This window comes from Ostrinia furnacalis, unplaced genomic scaffold (genome assembly GCF_004193835.3).
Source record: "Ostrinia furnacalis isolate ACB-3 unplaced genomic scaffold, ASM419383v2 OfSCF0329, whole genome shotgun sequence".
NCBI lineage: Eukaryota > Metazoa > Arthropoda > Insecta > Lepidoptera > Crambidae > Ostrinia > Ostrinia furnacalis.
The window spans coordinates 15571-37428 of record NW_021130568.1 but is presented as its reverse complement, the minus strand read 5'-3'; the positions used below and the strand labels follow the sequence as shown (position 1 = coordinate 37428).

Sequence of the window (21858 nt, the reverse complement as noted above, 5' to 3'; positions counted from 1 at the left end):
AGGTGGGAATAGTCCCGTACCACTTCGGGACAACATATGGGCTGGTGCTGGGAAGTGGCGGAAGAAATTCGGTCACCTTTGTCTTCCTTTTGTTTCTAACTATTAATAAATAAACGAATAAAATAACATTCAATGTTAATTCATACATTATTGAATGTCACAAATGATGTTAGTAGAATTCCAGTAATCTACAACATGTTTATTTACTTATTTAAGGACTAACAAGACGATTGGAAAAATACTCCCATAGAATTCTTACATGTGGAAATCATTGTGGGAGGCCTATGTTCAGCAGTGGACTGGACGTCCCGTGGCTGAAATGATGATGATGATGATGATGTACTCAGTTCCACCCAGTGGAAGAGGGGTGGAAAGCAACAGAATAGAATAGAATGGGATGGAATGGAATGGAATAGAATTTATTTATTGCTTTTTCTGTGTACGAGACAGTTCTTACTGTGGAAAGTTCTCAGTAACTTCCTTGCCTGTGAATATAAATAAATTAGAGAGAGATGATGATGATCACCCTCGCTTAGGCCTGTTACCTTTTTCAGTCATTTCCTATTGTAAGACAGTTTACAATAGGCTAACCACCACTGTAATCTAGTGGTAAGACCATTTGTCTCAGACCGATAGGTCTTGGGTTCGATTCCCAGTGAGGTCGGCATTTTCAGCTCAGTTTGATAGGGTTTGTTCTAAGTCCGTTTGGAGCTACCAACATCTTTATCAAATTATTATCTAGCATTGACCTGTTTCCGTAGTTAGAAGTATAGCCTGAGCCAGAAAAGCTCTTGGTCTACATCTCTCCTGATGGAAAGTGACGATCACGTCGAAGGTGAAGCGAGCTACACCCGAAATCCTCAACCACAGAGGAACTGGCTATCTTACCTCCAACTGCTGGAATACAACAATGCTGTTAACATTGTTGTTATAGCGACAGACTAAGATAAGATGGTAGTAGCTATCATTATAAGGAGAGATGGCGGGAGATCGTGCGGAGAACTGTATCTGTCTCTACAACCAACGTGAATGTTAATATTTTTGGCATTGAAGTATAAATAAATAAATAAATAAATAAATGCTTTAACGTGATCACGACTGCTCTTCCAAGAGCAAAACGAAGAAGAAGACGTATTATTTCGACTATGTTCTTCTGATTAATTTCGTTGCCCGTCCAATGACAATTTAACTTTCCCTCGGGACAAACTTGACCTTCACTGGTTGGGATATTGACGGTCAAGCTGTAGATCCCGGCTACATAGGAGTTGTAGAGGTGGGAACGAGAGCTGGAATTAGTCACGTTTTTACCATTTATTCTTAGGTAGTCCGAGTAAACTAATTTAACCACCATTTACGGGTATTTACGATGTAACAGCTGAAGCGCTGTTTTCTCAAAAAGCCAAATAATCGTCATTGCCTTTAATAAGCCAATCAAAAACATATAATTAGCTACGGTCGCATGTAAGTAGTAAATTGTGTTTAAATAAGTACACCTGCTTGCACAGGTGGTTTGTATTTGTTTTAATAAAGATATAAAATGCTTCTCCGACTGTCAGATCATTAGTGGAATACAGATTATAATCTGACCACTATTTTGTGCGTTTTGTTTTAAATTAAATGAGAATCGAGGTGATTTTGGTGGGCCTGCTAACTGTAAGTGATTTTTTTAAGTGCAGTAGTGATGGATCAGCCCGGTTTCCACTTCTCAGCATCAGCCTATATGTTGTCCCGAAGTGGTGGTAGGGCAAGCTATATTTGGGACGTGTATAAGCGCCCTGGAAAGGGCCTTTTGAATAAAAGCTTTGATTTTGACTAAAGCGGAGGAGGAGGCTGGAAACTAATCAGATTTCCTGGCAGCTGAGCGGAGAGAAGATGTGGAAATAAAGAAATTAGAGGTGGAATTGTGTAAAGCAATCGTAATCATTTGACAGTTCATAACGTACGATAAAGTCAGTTATACAAAGCGTTTGATTGACAGAATAAGCGTACGTTATGAACTGTCAAATGATTACGATTGCTTTACACAATTCCACCTCAGATTGGTTACTCTTGGTGGAAACCGGGCCTTAGAATACAGGATCTGGGTCCTTTTTGGTTTGCAAAGTAGCGAGGAAAGAAGAGAGTGTTTTTACTTCGTTAGCTTAAATTTTTGTCGCTGTTTTGGCATAAAGAGGTGATGATCGCCATTTTAAAGTTTGAAAGCTCTGGCTTGCACCACCTTACTTTAAACCGTAACTATAACAATTAGTTACTTACCGGTGTTTTTGTATGGAGTTTGACAGATTTTTGACGTTTGTTAATATCAAAATAAAATGGTGCAACCTGCCTATATGTAGAGACAACACCGCGACCAAGTCTGATATTTTTAAGCACTGTGTGTGCCAATTGTTCGAATCTTAGTTTCTACTGCAGGAGCTAAACCCTCTCTAATTTACCAGAGGCAAATGGAGGATTTGTCCTACACTCCCCACGCTGGCCAGACGGGTTGGGGAGGCTTGATGTTCGCGTATTGGTCCCATAGTCGCATTGTACGACTAAGAGAGGGATTGATGCTATTCTAATGTAATCACGTGTTAGCATACAACCTTTTCGAGTTAACTGCGAACTTTGCGACCGTGACGTCACATCGACGCTCTGGTACTGGTGAGCAGGGTCGGACTGGGCCGGAAGGGCCCGGGTGGCTGATAGCAATCCCGAGGCCCGAGACTAGATCATGGTGATGGGATACTATCGAAAAATACTGAGATACACAAATTGAGATAAACAAACTGTAAATAATTTATTACAATACTAAAATAAAGTAAAATAATAAGTAGGTATTTACTAATAACAAAGAATAATATAAAGCTAGCCAATCAACATTTTTTTTAATACAGGAGAACTTTCAGCTAAGCTGTTAATGACTTCGTAATCCTTGATTAGATCCGATTCTGTATTTAATACAGTGTGAGTTACGATAAAGTGCACATATGAAATTAGGTGAAACTAGATCTATTTTTATCGACAAAAAACAGGTCAAAAATTTTTTGAGATATTAAAATAATATAAGCATTTTTTTTTCTTCCAATTACTTATTGTAAAGAAAACGTAATAACTTTTAAACTAAGAGTAAGAGGTATATCCTGTAAAAACAGTAATAATGCTAAATAACAGACGATACTAAAAAATACATAAAATACTCAGAAAATGCCAACAAATAATAAAAAATGATACTTTTTGAAAAAAATCTTCTTTTAAATTCGTGTATTTTTAGTTATTTGATAAATTTCTCCAAAAAAAGCCCCTATAACAGGTGGTTTTTATTACTTTGCATTATTCTCTATCGTATTACCTTTGTAAAACCAAAAATCGCATGTCTCTATCCCTATCACAACATTTGCTATGATCGTTTGAACTAAGCCTCTCCGGGCGCGCCATTCAACGCTTCGTTAACAACGAAACTGAAAAACTCTAGATTTGTAATTTTGATAAAGACAAGTTAGATTTCAAATAAAAAATAAAAATTTCGAAGTAAAATAAGCATTTTAGTTAAAATTAAAATTGTCCCAACCTGTAGCGGAGAATAATGTTGTGGTAGGCCCTTTGTTCAAACTATCATAGAAAATGTTGTGATAGGGATAGAGACATGCGATTTTTGGTTTTACAAAGGTAATACGATAGAGAATAATACAAAGCAATAAAAACCACCTGTTATAGGGGAATTTTTTGGAGAAAACCAAAAAAACACGAATTTATAAGCAGATTTTTTTCAAAAAGTATCATTTTTTATTATTTGTTGGCATTTTCTTAGTATTTTTTTAGTATCTTCTGTTATTTAGCATTATCACTGTTTTTATTTTATCAGTATATACCTCTTAGTTTAAAAGTTATTACGTTTTCTTTGCAATAAGTAATTTTAAGAAAAAAAATTATATAAAAAATTAAATAAAAATCTCAAAAAAATTTTTGTCGATAAAAATAGGTCTAGTTTCACCTAATTTCATATGTACATTTTATCGTGACTCACACTGTATAATTAACGAATCTAACAGTTCTTGCCCCAGTAGAAAACGAAGTCTCGTTTTAATGCACTTTAATGCTGAAAATCGTCTCTCACAAGTCACTTGCGTGAATGAAATTGTGAGAATTAAACACTGTAATTACATAACAAAAGCAAAATAAAACTCCCATCATTTTCGGGCAATTTTCCGAGTATTGCATTTATTAGAGAACGCAATTTTATTTTTGGGATATGTGTGGGTCAATGTGGTCAATAGAAGCTTAACCTCAAGTTTTTGGGGTCGCCACCCTTGTCCCCCAACCGCCATCTTGAAAAAAGGGGTGAAAACACTTTTTTAAGCGTCTTACAAAAATTCGCTGTGTCATAATTTGTAGCAAATTGTTTTGCCTACAAATATGTTTACACAGGCCCCTCTTTCCCACTGGGCACTTTGGGCACGTGCCCAGGGCCCCACGACGGAAGGGGCCCCCGTCTGCTCAAAAGACCTTTTTCCAGATGATAAGACCCCCCTTGATCCTTAAGTGCCCAGGGCCCCTAGTAAGTTCTCTTTCAAGGTCACTAACATAATTATTATTACTGGACGGGATTATTACTGATGGAAGAAACATATTCCATAAACAACAACCACTCACCGATCACAGCGGGCATCAGCTCGTGATACACGATGTGCTGGTAACTACATAGCAATGTTCACGTCCCTGGCGACCTGGTAAAGCTTGTCGTCGCCCCAGCAAGGGTTGAGCTCGTGCAGCTTGTCGGCCAAGTAATTGTGGTTGCGGAACAGCCAGAAGATCAGGTTGACCTGATCTCAACATCAATGCCGTGGAGAGCGTTGCGCTTAGCTAAATTATGTTTTTGTGACGAGTGGTTTCCCCACAATAGTCCAGCGGCGGCGGGGTTCAAACCAGTGTTCCTTGGATCCCGAGTCGGCCAGTCTGACATCTTCACCGTTCGGTATTGTAGCTTTGTTCTATAGTTCAGGATTCTATGTGAGTATCTACTGCTTGACTGCCAAAAATCCAACCAATGAAGGCCAGGGCATCATGAAAGAAACATAAATGGTCAAAGCCCTCTTTCCCACTGGGCACTTTAGGCACGTGCTCAGGGCCCCGCGACGGAGGGGGCCCCCGTCTGTCCGTCTCAAAATACCTTCTTCTAGATGACAAGGGCCCCCTTGATCCGTAAGTGCCCAGGGCCCCTAGTAGGTTAAAGACGGCCCTGTGTTTACATAAATTTTTGTCCTAAATTAAATTGGAGAAGTTATACATAAGCAAAAAGGATTTTTTTTTTGCTTATAACTTCTTCAATCTTTAATTTAAGGCAAAAAGTTATATTAACATATTTGTAGGCAAAGCAATTTTCTACAAATTATGACTGTACAATTTTTTTGTACGACGCATAGTTTCCGAGACATAGTGGGGGGCCCGCGCAGGCTGGGGCCCGGCTGGCAAATGCCACCCCGACTGTATGGCCAGTCCGACGCTGCTGGTGAGTGCGAGGGAGAGCCACATTCCAGCGACGTACGCAGTTAGCGCGATCGGGATCGGTGTACTTGAATTATTTGTGCATAAATATCTTTAGATCTGTATTTCTTTTCATGCAAGCCTTATAGGACAGACGCCCGTATTGACAAATATTGCTATGAGGTCTCCCAGTGCGCGTGGACGCACAGGGTGACACACGAACCAATTACAGAGCTCAAATCAACGCTGAGCGTTCGATTTGCTGCTTCACTTAAGCAAGCATTGTTTGTGAATACGGGTGTAAGCTTTTCACGCTGGCCTCAAGAAGATCTAGCCTAAGCTGTGAGCTCTAGGTACCTAAATAAAGCGTAGTAATAAATATTGTTGTATAATTTACTATAACATCATTATATTTCAGGTCACTTTGACGTTAGCAGAGCCGCAGCCACATCGTAAGTATCTACACTTTATACTTATCTTATTAAATATCTAGTAAAGCCTGGTCCGTGAGCACGTAGAATTTTGTCCAATGACTCCAAGTTACCCATCCTTATCGCTCGCGCGTAATTATGTTGCTGTCGCGCTCGCACACTCACTGCGGGCGCGCGTCTCACAGTCGCGACAGCAATATAATTACGCGCGAGCGATAAGGATGGGTAGCTTGGGGTCATTGGACAAAATTCTACGTGCTCACGGACCAGGCTTTAATAACAATATACCTACTTAGGTAGGTTCTCAAAGGATAAACTTTTGGACATAATTGTTTTGAAAGAATTTCTATGACAGACAATATACCACATGTAGAAGTTATTAGTGTACATTTACGATAGAAGAAGAAGATAGTAACATAATCTTCTTTTTGTCCTAGGTGAGCCTCACAAGGTGAAGGTAGTTCGAGAATACAAAACTCATGAAGGTAGTTTCATTAGTTAATAATAAAGAATTACTATTAAAGTAGCAGGAAGGCGCTGGATGCAGGCCGCTACCAACCGGCCATTCTGGAAATCATAGTTCAGCTGTGTGATGATGATTTAGGTTTATAAACAAGGACGTCTTTAATCTTCAATAATGATCAGGCAGAACATAGAAGCGAGCTTCACCCACAACCACAGAGGAACTAGCTTTGTCCAGGAGGGCGAATTCACCGCGAATGTCTTCGCACGAACACAGGCGTAGAATTTTGAATTCGCGCGTGTCTTGTGGACGCAATGTATTGGCTGCTAGTATCTCGCCATAGCGCGTACATGATTCTACGCGCGTAGGATTCGCGGCGAATTTGCTTCCTGGACAAGGCCTTACCTCTCCAAATGCCGGAACACAACAATGCTGTTAACATTGCTGTTATGGCGACAGACTTAAGCAAGTTGGTGGTAGCTAGCCAGGTGGTTCTAGAACTGGCTTGTTCTTTATCTAGCAAACAAACCTAGGAAAAGACTTTCGTCTTCGAATCGTTTGCGTATTCGGGGACCGAACCGGCGTTCCCCGGATCACGAGTCGGCCAGTCCGACCCCTTCACTGTTCGGCTATCGTGGCTTTCAACGAGACCTCTAGGTTTTAAACTGCGGGTAGAAGGAACTGTTTTTAATTTGATTCCTTTTCAGAAGGCCCGCACGAAATCCACCGCGAGAGGGTAGAGAGGCACGGCCCCGAGCATGGTCCTCATGAACGACACCATGGACCAGAACATGGTCCTCATGAACGACACCATGGACCAGAACATGGTCCTCATGAACGACACCATGGACCAGAACATGGGCCTCATGACCGACACCGTGGCCCTCATGACAGGGACGATCACGAAGACCACGGCAGGAGGAGAGGTAAATACTTTAAGTTTATAAAATCCCTAACGGGTCATTCAATTTTAGGCCTGGACTCCAGAAAAGCGGTGAATTTCTTTTCTCTCATACAAGGAATAACTAATAAATTAATAAAAAATACCTACTAGTTTAAAGAATTTGAATTAAAATAGAGAATCAGCAGACCATGTGCTTGTGACCACATGGCTAGCAACACAGCCGAAACTTCAAGCTACCAACCTACTCATGAAGTGGGCCACAGTTCCAGCTACCCCATTCATTACGTTTTATTGTAAAGAATTACCATATAAAGAAAGAAAGAAAGATATTATTTTTATTTAGTCCAATCATCCTTAGATCATTTTGATCTTCTTCTTGTCGTGTCGACAACAAACCTACACAGCGTCGGCCCAAAACTCCGCCACAAGAATGGCGTTATCAGTAGCCTTCATTAAATTTTCCTGCGTGCAGTTGTTTGGGCAGGCAGGGCACCACATCATGTGGTTCGTCGACTGGGGAACAAAACCACACCTGCACTCCAAGTTTGAGCTATCCAAGAATCCCCACCTGAACAGATTGTCCTTACTACGGCCAACCTGCGTCCAATGTCTATTTAAAGACTTCCAGGTAGACCAGGGGAGCTCATGTCCTGGTGGAGGACTCTCAGACACAGGGACAAAAGGAAGGCGCTGGACGCAGGTCGCTACCAACTGGGCAACGTAGAAAGCATTGGGGGAGGCCTATGTTCAGCAGTGGACGTCCTATGGCTGATGATGATGAAACAGTTTGCGGAATGTCAACTTCTAAATCTTATAAATTATTTGACTTCATAGGGCCCCACGAACACGAGCACAGCGAGTCCAAAGAGTACAAATCTCACAGCGAGAGGAAGGTGGTCAACGGACGCGTCGTGAAGGACGACTCTTCAGATGAGGAACGCGAGTGGGAGGATGGCAGGAAGACCAGGGACAGCCACCATGAGCATAGGGGACCCAAGGGCACTGTCCGTAAGTTCTTTTTAAAAAAAATCATGTAGAACTAGGTGGACCGACGATCTGATGAAGGTCGCGCGAAGAACTTGGATGCGGGCAGCATTGGACCGGTCGTTGAAATCCTTGGGGGAGGCCATTTGGCTGAAATGAACGATCATGGCAGGTAGGTATTTGACCGCAATTGCACCTGATATTAAGAGAGATGCTGTATGGTAGGTACACACCTTCTCTGTAAGTGCCTCTTCAATCTTGCCTTGAAAAGGTCCGGATTATGAAATATGTTCCGGAAAGACAGCAGCAAGCATCGAATTCCCGTCCATAGCTGTTCGCATTATAAAATAGTTGTCGAATCGCTTAGTGGGAGCTGGTGGAATGTCGACAATGTAGGGATGGTACGCTAACCTGCGTCTGGTTCACCGGTGATGGAAGGAATTTTAAGCTATCTGTAAGCTTTAAGCCAGGAAGCCACGTTAGCTGAATCGTGACGGGGGACTGGTCGACTCGTCGTCCGAGGAACGCGGGTTCGAACCCCGCCGCCGCTCGACTGTTGTAGCAGAGTAAATACAAATGAGTAGGTCATCTTCATAGAAACGCATCGAGCGCGGTTTGTATGTGCGTCAATACAAATTCGGCGCAACTCCCCGCTTATCCACGCAAAATTTTGTGCGTGCGCGCCGCATACGTATTGGCGCGCTCACACAAACCGCGCTCGGTGCGTTTTTATGGTTTCTATGAAGATGACCTACTCATTTGTTTTACTCTGATTGTAGTGAGCCTACTCGTAACACAAGTATATTTAGATAAGTATGAGGGTCTAACGGGACTAAAAAATATTCCTAAAAAACCATCATTTTTAGCTTTGATTTGATTTTATTTGATTTGATTGTTTTAGGTAAAGGAGTGAGACTGGTGTCCGACATCCTGATGAAAATCTTCGGAAAGAAAGGTAAAATAATAAAAATAGATTGTAAAGTTAAATACCAAATTAAGCGAGGTTTAGACTAGCAATAAAACTTGCAGAAGCTGACTTCCGCAAGTTGTCACCACTGTGTAAAAATAGCTGTGGCAAGCCAACTTAATATTTATTTCGAACAGATTTATTATAAACTATATTTTACCACATTATAAATGTTAAGCCTAGTTTTTAAACGTGTCCTTCCTATCAAGACCGATGTCATTATTTTTAAGGTAATTGTTCGTATTGGCCGCTGCGATACAAGCTTTCCTGCTTAGTGCAGAGACCGCCAGAATAATTTGTACAATGTGACATCTTTTAGTAATAAATACTTTTTTTCTTTTTTTTACCTATTTACACAGTGCAGCAGTGGTGACAGCTTACGGAAGTCAACTTCTGCAAATTTTATTGCTAGTCTCAAACCTCGCTTTAGGAATTTGTCGGCCGTTTGGTGCAGTGTAGTTCATAATGGTCAACTAAGCCAAAAGTCGCGGGTTCGATTCCCGCACAGAATCATTCTTGATAATGAACTTATTTATTTGTTTGTATTGGTATGGAAGTTTTATATCTGACCGATCCTGAAACTGCTTCACGAGCTCTATCATCGGTATAAATGAAAAGATACAGAATAAAGGTCATAGCACACTTATCCACCCGGAAAGGGATCACCGTATCGCCTTCGTTCACGTTACGGTGCGGTTAAGTATGCGTTACAGTGAAGTTTCATACAAAGAATACTGACCGCCTCGAATTGATACGGTGACGATTACGATCCGTTTCCAAGTTGATATGCGTACTAACTGGATATATCCAAAAACTTAATGTTTCCAGCTTGTTATTTTTTAATGAAAGATGAACGATTTTTTAATGTAATTAAACTAATTTGAATGTTTTTTATTGCAGTGAACAAGGAGGGAAGCGACCTGCTTTTCAAACTTACTGGTCACGATGGTAAGTTATTTTTTTTCATACAACTGTTATTATTATTTATTTATTTATTTATAAGACATAATTCGACAGTGCAACGTCAAAATTAAATAGCGTTCTATTTAAAGGCCGCATTTAAACTTATAAGTTTTACTCACGTAAGAAACTTACGTCATTTCTTATTACTTGCGTAAGTATACATAATAATATGTAAATTACTTACGTAAATTATACAAAAGTAACTTACAAGTGTTAAGATGGGGTAATATAAACTTTTTAATCGTTTTTAAAAAATAGGTATAAAATAAAAATGTTTAAAAAAGGAGAAGGACCAAAATTACACCGACTCCGGCCATCCCAAAATCATGTTAATAATAATTTGTCCTAATAAATAAATAACGCAACTTTTTAGAGAATTTTTGAGTCGGTTTTAAATTTTTTGTTATTAAAATAAATCCTATTTTTTATACCGTGTGTGCCCTTGCTGGTTATTGCTTAAACATTTCCTTTCGTATCTAGATTTAAGTACCTACATTAAACGTGTAAGAACTGTCACCAATAATTAATTAATTAATAACAATTACATACTTAGCAAACTACACACACGCTGAATAAACCAATTAATCAGCCCTCATACAATATGCTTTTCAGAATAATAATTTGTGCGCAATAGGTTTTAAATAAATTAATATTTTAGACACGGAAAACAGGCGTGTTTTTCAGCAGTCAACAATAGATAATTACCTCAATTGGATTATAGTTAAACAGGTGTGAACCAAGGACTTGTAGTTAGATGAATTTATCAATACTTTACATTGATATTAGGTATTAAAGTATGAAATTGCCGTTTTGTTTGAGAATTTAACTAATATTCACTTTTTCCATAAAATTTTTGTTTTTTTTAATGAAGCACAAGTCTGTGAAATTTTGTGGGTAGATTGAGACAACATTAAGATTTAAGTATATAAAGAAAAAAAAGATGAAAAATGACATAAAAAAAATATGAATATTTTTATAACGGAAACGGATCTCACGAGCGACGAGCTTATTTGTAGATTTAGGTACTTCTAGTAAAAAAAAAAAGAATAAAATTTTACTAGTAAATAAGTCCTTGAAATTAAGTTTAAAATAAAAAATATGGACTTAGCCATAAGAATTATACAGGGTGGAATTTTGTGATGCCACCTGAAGGGAAAGTACTGATAATACTATAGATAAAAAAAATCCTCAAATAAAACATTCTTTTATTTTTGAAAACAAAGAGCATTCAAAGATTTCTATATCATGCTACGACCAATAGGAGCGGACCAATGAAAAATCTTGCAAAAACGGAAAAAATCTATTTTCACGCGTACTTAGCCGCGGGCACAGACAGCTAATATTTTTCAAAATGAATGAACTTATTTATTGAAACTTTTGTACATAGAAATAATGTACAATGGCGGACTTAGGGCTCTCGCCCACGGCGACTTTTTGTCTGACTGTAGCGCGTTAGTAGCGCGTTGGCGTCACTTTCTAGTGCGGTGCAAATGCGACTAACGCGCGTTAGTAGCGATGCCGTGGGCGAAGGCCCTTAATGCTGGGTGGTCAACCACAGGTCAAGCGAATAGTAAAAGTGCTTTTTTAAAGCCTACTTACAGAAATAAATGAGTTTTACTGAGTTTTTAATAAAGGCGGTGCATTAATAATTGTTTTTCTTTACAGATGAGGATGAGGCCATGGACTACATCCAGAATTTTGCTCGCTTCACCAGCCGCCAGCAATGCCACGAGTTCATCAGGAAATTCCGTGGATCCAGGTCTATGGAGTTCGTTACGGAGTTTTTGGAGCAGATGGAAGGCTCCACAAGTAAGTTTCTTCATCATCATCATCATGGACCTTTAAGGTCATAGACTTATCAACTCGGAAAGGGATCAACACCGTATCGCCTTTCGCTGCGCTGTCAACCGCGAGGCGAGGCGTTTACGTTACGCTGCGGAAGTGTGCGTTGCAGTATGGAGTTTCATACACAGAATACTGACTGCCTCGAGTTGATACGGTTACGATCCATTTACATATACCATTTACATTATCCCGGGGTGATAAGTGTGCTTCGACCTTAACCTGTCTGTCTGTCCCTGCAATGTAGGGATGCAATTTAACATTTTTACCCGAAAAATGGGCAATTAATCACTTTTTCTATTATAATTTCAGATGTCAAAGTCTTGATAGACATCGCACAGACCATAACCGGGGAAAAGGGTGAGTATTTTGTTGTGTATTTTAATATGAATATAATATTAGGTTCGAGTTTTTTTTTTGGGAAACGTTATACAGGGTGTTAAGTAGGTAAATGAATATTTTTTTTGATTTGATTTATTTTCAGATGTAACAAAGGCTTTCAATGTGATCAAGAAGCTCACAGGACACGCAGACTTCGACGGCATGTTTGAAATACTGCAGCTCATTTCCGGAGACAAAGGCAAGTACACACTGTTGCGGGGAATTCGCGGGGCTTTCGTGGGGCGTACGACTTTGGTTTCTACCCCACGCGTGTTGTAGCTTTCCATATCAATAAGATTTATTTATCCACACTGCACATTTACTTTCTATTTAACATAATAACTAATATCGCATTGGGGTAGGTAATTTTTAATGTAAAAAATATGATTTTTGTTATTTAATTAAATAAATAAATAAATGTAAGGGCCATGGATGCCCCGCCCACAAAACTTAAGAAGTCCCTAGTATTACAGTTTTTTCTCCACATATTTTTGTTTATAATTGTTGCTTTGCGTTTAGGACTAACTGCGCTGTATAAAAATGATAACCCATTATTTTATTAATGATATTATTGTTAACGATCATTATTAATTTATATTGCAGATAGTCACCAAATCGCCGACTTCTTCAAGCACATCGGCCACCACAAAGGTGGTAAAGGTAACGTTTTTAATTTCATTTTTTTAGAAACCAAATTAGATTTTTTCTTAACAATGTTTTAACTTACGTTTTAGAAATCTTAATTTTTTAAAACATAAATTTTTTTAAGTAACTGAATGAGATTACAAAAATGTATTTTCGTAGTGTATTTTTTTATATTAATGAATGTTGTAACTATATTGATGAATTTTTTTAATTTTACAGTATTTTTGATCGTAAATTAAACTTAGTAGCCAAAAATGGCACAGCGGCCACAAAAGGGTTCTTCACCCTATTTTTTCACATTTTATTTAGTAGTTAAAGAGAGGCTGACAATAGTGACTGAGTTTCTTGCGCTGCTTCTTCTCAGCACTGGCCCATTTATTGTCCCGAAGCAGTGGTAGGGTTAATACTGGGACGTGTAAAAGTGCTTTTTAAAAGCCTATTTGCAAAAATTTATGAGTTTTTTATAATGTGTTGTGATATTTTTGTCAGGAGTGGCCGGTCTGAGGAGCCAAGTGGACAAACTGACGGGAGGCGTCGGTCCTTCAGAATTCCCTGAAGTATTGGCCAACTTGATGGACGAAGTTGGTAAGTTACTTTCATCATCATCATCATTTCAGCCACAGGACGTCCACTGCTGAACATATCTCCCAATGGTTTCCGCATCGCCCGGTTGGTAGCGGCCTGCATCCAGCGCCTTCCTGCTACCTTTATGAGGTCATCGGCCCACCTTGTGGGTGGGTGGACGTCCCAAGCTGCTTCCTTCTCAGAACCATGCTGCCTCATGGCCCCATTGCTCGATGTTTCTTTACGAGAACGAATCAGAAATGAGGAGATCCGTAGACGAACTGAAGTCGCTGACATAGCCCGACGGATTAGCAAGCTGAAGTGGCAATGGGCAGGGCACATAGCAGTAGTTACTTTACTAAGTGAATATTTTTTATCCACAACGAGGAGGCTCTTGGCCTGCATCTCACTTGATAGAAAGTGATGATCAGGTGAAGGTGGAAGCGAGCTTCACCCGGAATCCTCAACCCAGGCTATACATAACCCACAAAAGCGTAAAAACTGATCCATTTTCGGGTTGATAAGTGTGCTTCGTCCCTTATGCTAATAATAACGCCATATTCGTTTTATTTCAGACATGAAAGGCACATTCGACACCATGATAACCTGTACAAGGGCCTCAGGTAAATTAATTTAAATAAAAAAATTACAATTTCATTTCATTTTTAAGAATAAATTTTCCTAATAAATGCATTTTGAATCACCCCATACATAATATTAATATTAACTCCTTTACTAATAAAAAGTTACACAGTTGTTGAACACTGTTTTAAAATGACATTTCTATACTAAACGTCACTTTAAAACACTGTTCAACGAGCGTGTAAGTTTTATTAGTAAGGGGGTTAGTGACCATGAAAGTTTAACACAATAGTAAATTCATTTTTGATGAACAACTTGCAGAGATCGGAGAAGCTATCAAGATCTTTAACCAGATTCTGAGGACGGACAGTTTCGCCAAGAGCATCGTCTTGATGAAGGAAGCCACTGGACAGAAACGTAAGTATCCTTCATCATCAGGTCATTTAAGAACAACATCATCAGTGGGCTGAGTGTGAGTTTACATAAAAAATCCGGGCGTTTTCAAGGCGAGAGCGAATAGGCACTTACAGGGCAGATATGTACCATCCTAGACTGCATCCCACTTAACACCAGCCCCCCTAGACAAAACGCACTTTTTGATCGAATCGAAAATCGAATCCGTCAAAACTCCATACAAAAAAGGGGCTTTTCGACCACTTTTCGACTGGTTTGCGATTATAATTTGCACTTTGTCTAGACCCACAGGTGCGATTGTGGTCAAATATCTGCATAAAAAAAAAATCAAAAATATATGAAAATTTTAGTTTTTGAACGTTTCCCGCTAGGGGGCGCTGTACAATCCGTCATACATTAAATGTCATTTTTTGACGCACTCACTCACAGATATGGATTAGAGTAGATACAGCAAGTTGATCGTCAAAGCGTGCCATTCCGATATGTCCAAATGGACATACATGGTCGAGTGATGTTCATGTAATCCGATTACAACAATCGGTTACGATGATTTTACGAGGACAGTAGTACGAACACGGTAGAAAGAAGAAATTATTTACGGATTGAGATTGTAATTAACAGCACAAGTAACAATTAATTAATTAGAATAAAGTAGCAGTAGAAGAAGTATAAAGTAGCATTGTTTTTAATACATATCCTGTGATGTACTCTTATGAGTTAAAACCATAGTCCCTGTATGTGGTGCACTCATACCGATCCCAAGGAACCGTACTTACTCATAACAATAAGACACACACTGATCCATGTATTCATGCACTTGACAAATTTTTGTCTTGAAACACTAGTAGGGTAAAAAAAAAACGAGATTTAACGTTTTGTAAGAATTAATTTTTTCTAATTTACTATCGAAAAACAAGATGTTTTTGGTTTTGTATTTAACAAATTATCAGTTTTATCGGAATTAATTAATTGTCGAATCGAGTCACACGATATCTTTCGATGACTTTGCGAATGCAGTACGATGATACGATTATTTTTACGTTGCGGCAATCACCAAAATTCGCTAAAATGACACTAATGACGTTTAAAAAGTGGCACGCTCGGCTTCATACAAAATTTTTCACATGCTGCATCTATCCATATCTGTGCACTCACTAGTGAGCGTGTTTGCTGTAAACTCGCACTAGGCCCTCAGATCATTTTGTCTCCACTGCAGGATCACGACTCTAATATCGGAGGCAAATGGAGGATTTGGCTTACACTCCCCACGCTGGCCAGACGGGTTGGGGAGACATTTAAGGACGAAGCACACTAAGGAAAACTTCGTTCGTTCGTTCGTTTCAGCCGAAAGACGTCCACTGCTGGACATAGGCTACCCCAAGGATTTCCACAAAGACCGGTCCTGCGCCGCTCGCATCCAGGCACCTCCCGCGACCTTCACCAGATCGCAAAAACAAACTTATCAACTCGGAAAGGGATCAACACCGTATTGCCTTTCGCGCACTGTCATTGCCTTTTGAGCTCTGTCAACCGCGAGGCGAGGCGTTTACGTTACTGAGCGGGCGGATGTGAGCGTTGCAGTATGGAGTTTCATACAAAGACTAATAACCGCCTCGAGTTGATACGGTTACGATCCGTTTCCGGGTTGATAAGTGTGCTTCGTCCTTTAGTCTCTACTGTAGGCACGACAATATTTTTTCGAACTCCTCATTCTTCCATTTCCAACCATAGAGACATAGAGTAGTCGACATCATTAAACGCCTAATTATTACTTTCATATTTTCTTTTCAGAATTGAAGTACGCGATAGAAGACCTCACCCAAGAAATCAGCAGGACGAGTAAGTTGTACTTAAATTATGATATACAGGGTGTTAGGTTAATCTATATATATAAAAGAAAGTCGTGTTAGTTACTTCGCTTATAACTCAAGAACGGCTGAACCGATTTAGCTGAAAATTGTCAGGGAGGTAGTTTAGAGCCAGGAGAAGGACATAGGATACTTTTTATCCCGTTCGAAATTTAAAAAAAGTCTGCTTATTTATTGCCATTAAGGCGGAACAAAGTTCGCCGGGTCAGCTAGTAAATTTTATAAAATCCGATTTGTATGAAAATTAAAATAATTAAAATGTAGATATCAATTTTCTGACTTCACTATACCATTTATATGACCATGTTAACATGGGCTAGTGTCGGCTCATATAGCCATTTACCTAACACCCTGTAAAGTTATCAAAAGGGCTACTAATATAAGGTTCTGTACTTTCGTTCTAGCCTAAAAAATTACTTTTAGTCTGTCAATTACATTATGAAAATATTAGGTATTGAACACGTATATTTTTCTTTGTCAACATTAATAACGAAGTTATAGTGCGTTGAAGTACCGCGTGATGTCACAAAGTGCTAAACTTTTAAGCACTTCTTGACATCACGGGCCTCTTCTTAACTTTGGCGGGCTAAAGATAAATCAACTTTCATTAGTTTGAAAAAGTGAAAAATATGTCGATACATTTTTGATAAGTTAACTGACGGACTAATTAAAACTCTTGCTGTTTTACCCAGGAAACATCCCTAACATACAATATTTCTGAATTAACATAAGCGGTCGGAAGTTTGCCACGTCAGCTAGTATCCTATAGAACTGTTACAGAAAGTTGGCATACTTGAAAGGTCCTAAGTCCCCTAGATGGGGCAGAGGGCGTCCACAACAGTCCTCCATCGCGTTCGGTCTTGAGCTTCGCGTTTGATCTCGCTCCAAGTCTTGCCGATTTTCTTCGCCAGTGCGCCGCCAAGTTTGCTTGGGGCGACCACGTTTGCGTTTTCCTTGGGGGTTCCAATCCAGGGCCTGCTTGGAGCTGTGATCGGTGTATTTAGAGAGTGTAACCGATCCAGTTCCACTTGCGGCGCTTGATATATGCTGCTGATACAAAAGATTAATGTGTGTTTTTCTCCAGGTCTCCGAATCATCGTGGAGTCGCTATACAAGATCACTGGTCGCGCCAACCTTCGGCAAGTGCAAGCACTGTTCAAACGCCTCTTCAAGATTGACAGTATGTACATAGATGATATATTTATATATACGAGTGGTGTTATCAGAGCCTTTATACAAGTCAACTATAATAACAAACATTTTCAAAATCAGTTTTGAATCTACTTTGTAATCTATTCAAAAACCTTTATCCATTCCAAATCACGATTAAACCCTTTATTTTAGAGAACTTCAAAAAACCAAATTTTAGAATCTTAAGCGTACCGTGTAGTACAATTAATTTTTTAAGTACCTACTTAAGCAAGTCTTGGCTACAAATCTATGACAAATATAGACTTCTCTCCTTATCCTTACGCGATTTCTACCAAGCGAAGAAGAGAGGGGATTCGGTTTAGAAATCAGCCCCCTAAACAAGTTGCACTTTTTGATCGAATCGAATTCGTCAAAACTCCATACAAAAAAAGGCTTTTCGACCATTTTTCGACTGGTTTCCGATAATTATGTGATTGGTTATCCAAACACACCTCTTCAGCTCTCCACTTTGGTGGAAACCGAACCTGAGCTAAAAGCAAGGTACATCCTTATAAACACAGCTAACGAAAACCTTTTTTCAGATATCGTCGCTGTGATCGCCAGGATCAACAAAGTGAGCAAGCGCCGCGACGCCATCTTCTTCCTGACGTCACTCCTTGACATCACCCAAACGAAAAACCTTGAAGACTGCAACACCGTCATCAAGGGACTCTCCAGTGATAAGGGTAAGCTTAGAAGTTTTGGAAGGCTGTTAGAAGCTTTGCACTGGAGGGAAGTCGAACCTTATCTTCGAAAACCTATGTTCTTCTGATTAATTTCGTTGCGGGTCCAATGACAGTTTAACTTTCCCCGGGACAAAGTTGACCTTCACTGGTTGGGTTGTTGGCGGTCAAGCTGTAGATCCTGGCTACACAGGAGTTGCAGCGGTGGGAACGAGAGGTGGGAATAGTCCTGTACCCGGAAATTTTGCATGCGTGTGTAAATTGCGTGAAAAATCAATATTATGATGACATGGAGGTGATCTGATGATTAAGTTGGAAGGCGGCCATAGGAAATCTGCAATAAAACGAAACAAACCCATTATGTTTGTATTCGTTTGCTTCATATTGACCATAACAAAAGCATATTTGAAAAATACTTTCCTATTTGCTATTGCATCAGTCTAATGTCCAGGCTGTATTCTAGGTGTTTCAAACGTGCCTAAATACTGTACAAATTGTTAAATATTTTTGATTTGATTTGATTTTGTTACAGATACCACCATGCTGGATATCCTGGAGCAAATCAGGATAAAGACAGGACACGAAGACATCATTGACTTCTTCAAGAAGCTCATCTCTTACACTGGAACCAAATGTAAGTTAGACCAGTTAGGCTTAAGGTCATAGCAGACATATCGACTCGGAAAGGGATCAACACCGTATTTCTTTTTGCGAGCTGTCATCGCCTTTTGCGCGCTGTCAACCATGAGGCGAGGAGTACAACAATGGTGCGGATAAGTGTGCGTTGAAGTTCGGAGTTTCATGCAAAGAATACTGACTGCCTCGAGTTGATACGGCTACGAATACGATCCCTTTCAATTATTAATAATAACTTTAAAAAACGAACTGACTAAGGCGGGGATTGAACCCACGACCTTTCGCTTGCCGGGCGACTGCTCTTTCTACTGAGCTACTTAGACACTGGATGAACCCGTCGAAGTTTTCAAGTGTAATACGCTGTTACGGCCAGCGTTTGCTTCATCAATGTTTTCACCTACCCTTAATATCTAACAGAAATATTATATGTGTATGAAATTCAAACGGATCGGTTTTTTGGGGGACACTGTAAACATGATATTAATATTAAAACACGTATTAATGGGAAGTCAATGTAATAATTTTATCATGAATTAAATTTAAATGGTTATCTAACATTATTTTACTATTTTCAGCGGTGCAACAAGCCTGGGAAATCATTCGCAAGGTTACTCAAACAATCGGTGAGTATTGAACTATTCAGAATTTCTATATAACTTAGGTTAAATACCGTTAAATATTAATATCTTGAAGTCATATTCTAGACACAAGCCCAAGTAACTCTGAAGCGATTGACGATAGCGTTAAAATAATTTGATTAGCAATAAACGATTTCTAATCACGGCATATGTTGAGTCCCATTGCAATCAATGGGCATTACTACATTGCAAGAAGGTAGCACTTTTGTTTATCTTTTATTTCTTACTTATTATATTTTAAAGCTACCGTTATCTCCATTAGGTTACTTAAACCTTTGTTTTGTCACCTGTCATCCGCTTTGCACTGGAGAAAAGTCGAACTTTAACTTCGAACTCCTATGTTCTTCTGATTAATTTCGTTGCGGGTCCAATGACAGTTTAACCTACCCTCGGGACAAACTTGACCTTCACTGGTTGGGTTATTGGCGGTCAAGCTGTAGATCCTGGCTACACAGGAGTTGCAGCGGTGGGAACGAGAAGTGGGAATACCATATCTTTATGTATCTTTGTGAGATATCCTTTATAATAAACATTTCTTTCTAATCCCCATTTTTTTCCAGACATCTTCGAGTTCTGCAGACGCGTGTATAAGTTCACGAAGGTGGAAATCATCATCTTCATCGAAACTATCATAAGGATCACTAATTCGACCAGCTTCAGTTCTGCTGCCCAGAAGTTCGTGAAAATCACCAATGCGAAACGTGAGTACAAAAAACCTTTTTAGGGTTCCGTAGTCCTGACAAGGTTCCCTTATAGTTTCGATATGTCTGTAGGTGTGTATATTAATCACGCCGACAAAACGGTATAGTAAACTGTTGAAAAAAAATTTTTTTTAGGGGAGCTCCCCTACATGTAAAGTGGATGTTTTTTTTTTTCATCTTTTACCCCATCGTGTGGGGTATCTTTGGATAGGTCTTTTAAAATGGCTTAGGGGTTCGTAAGACTATTTTTCCATTTAGGGATCTGTTTGCAAATTATTAAAGTGCCAAATTTTGTTCGAGTAGGCCTATTTGCAAAAATGAAATAATGAGTTTTTTCATGTACTAGATACCTAAGGTTAGGCTAAAAAATATTTCCAAAAAAACATTTTTCCTAGCGGTATTAAGTTACTATTTTTATAACATTACACTTCACTGTGTACCTGGGTGAATATCAACAAACTCATTTTTTGCCTAATTCCGGTGGCGAATTTTAATTTCCACTTTCCAAAACTTTTTTGTGGCAGAAATAATAGTAAATAACTTGTATTATTCAATGATATGGTAGAGATCAAAATATTATTAAAACTTCTCGAGATATGTTAATTTGAAATTATCAAGAGCCACCGAAATTGTATTTGAGCCACCGGAATTAAGAATCAATCCACCGAAATTTATTTATACAGCGGAATTCGGAATGTTATGGATAATTGTCTAAAATTACTTATTTATTTGTAATCAATTAAGTATTATTATCCAGTAAAGATGTTTATAATTAAAAACAATATTCAGGCCTGTATTGTGACCCTAAAAAAGCATCAGATCTTCCCATGTGAGTCGTAAGAGCCAACTAAGCAATCAAAATACTGGAGGGTGGGCTGCAGCATCTTTCCAGGTATTATACTACCATACTGGAACTACCAACCAGCCTGCTAAGCATGGTGATAACGGCAAAATCCCTCCATAGAGAACAAATCCAAAACTTTCTGGCTCTAGCCGCCAACAGCCCCGTTATTATAGACTCATCACAAAGACATCATACATGACTCTCAAACCCAGAAACCAACTCTAGTCCCGGGAGGGCGACCAACTGCCCCAGGTTGGCGTTAGGTTTATCTTCCATAAGTAAAAATGTTGGTCCAGGTTAGCCAAGTTTTCATGATGGTATCATACCTATCCGACACTCAGAATTACGCTACTAATTATTCGCTAAAGACCATGCGAACTGCAGATTAAGTATGAAAATATTTTTAGATCTATACCAGCTACTGAACTAACACATTACATGTTTGTGACAGGCTAATTTAACGGAAAACTATGCAAACCTAGCGACAATGAGCTAAATGAAAGTAGTACAATTAAGAAACGGAGGACTAAATCCAGCCAGCCTCATGGAGAGAGAAGGCCTAGCAAAAGATGCCAGAACTGTAAAAGCGTACTGAGCTGCACCCTAATAGTACTGCAAAAATCAAAATGTAAATCAAAATACTGGAGGGTGGGCTGCAGCATCTTTCCAGGTATTATACTACCATACTGGAACT

The 21858-nt window shown here is 39.2% G+C and overlaps 1 protein-coding gene across 1 annotated transcript in view; it reads left to right on the top strand.

The window, feature by feature from the left end:
* Positions 1-1577: 1577 nt before the first annotated feature.
* The window catches only part of LOC114360965 (uncharacterized), a gene marked incomplete at its 3' end in the record, with an annotated part of 35189 nt that continues 14908 nt past the window's right edge, over positions 1578-21858 (top strand). The window contains exons 1-20 of the mRNA XM_028315862.1: positions 1578-1653; positions 5882-5915; positions 6332-6379; positions 7065-7283; positions 8096-8269; positions 9147-9200; positions 10113-10160; positions 11841-11984; positions 12330-12377; positions 12502-12597; positions 13002-13058; positions 13533-13628; positions 14183-14230; positions 14511-14606; positions 16395-16442; positions 17556-17651; positions 18205-18348; positions 18878-18979; positions 19557-19604; positions 20180-20320. Coding sequence (XP_028171663.1) covers positions 1618-1653; positions 5882-5915; positions 6332-6379; positions 7065-7283; positions 8096-8269; positions 9147-9200; positions 10113-10160; positions 11841-11984; positions 12330-12377; positions 12502-12597; positions 13002-13058; positions 13533-13628; positions 14183-14230; positions 14511-14606; positions 16395-16442; positions 17556-17651; positions 18205-18348; positions 18878-18979; positions 19557-19604; positions 20180-20320 — 1777 coding nt within the window. The remainder of the gene's footprint in view (positions 1654-5881; positions 5916-6331; positions 6380-7064; positions 7284-8095; positions 8270-9146; positions 9201-10112; positions 10161-11840; positions 11985-12329; positions 12378-12501; positions 12598-13001; positions 13059-13532; positions 13629-14182; positions 14231-14510; positions 14607-16394; positions 16443-17555; positions 17652-18204; positions 18349-18877; positions 18980-19556; positions 19605-20179; positions 20321-21858) is intronic.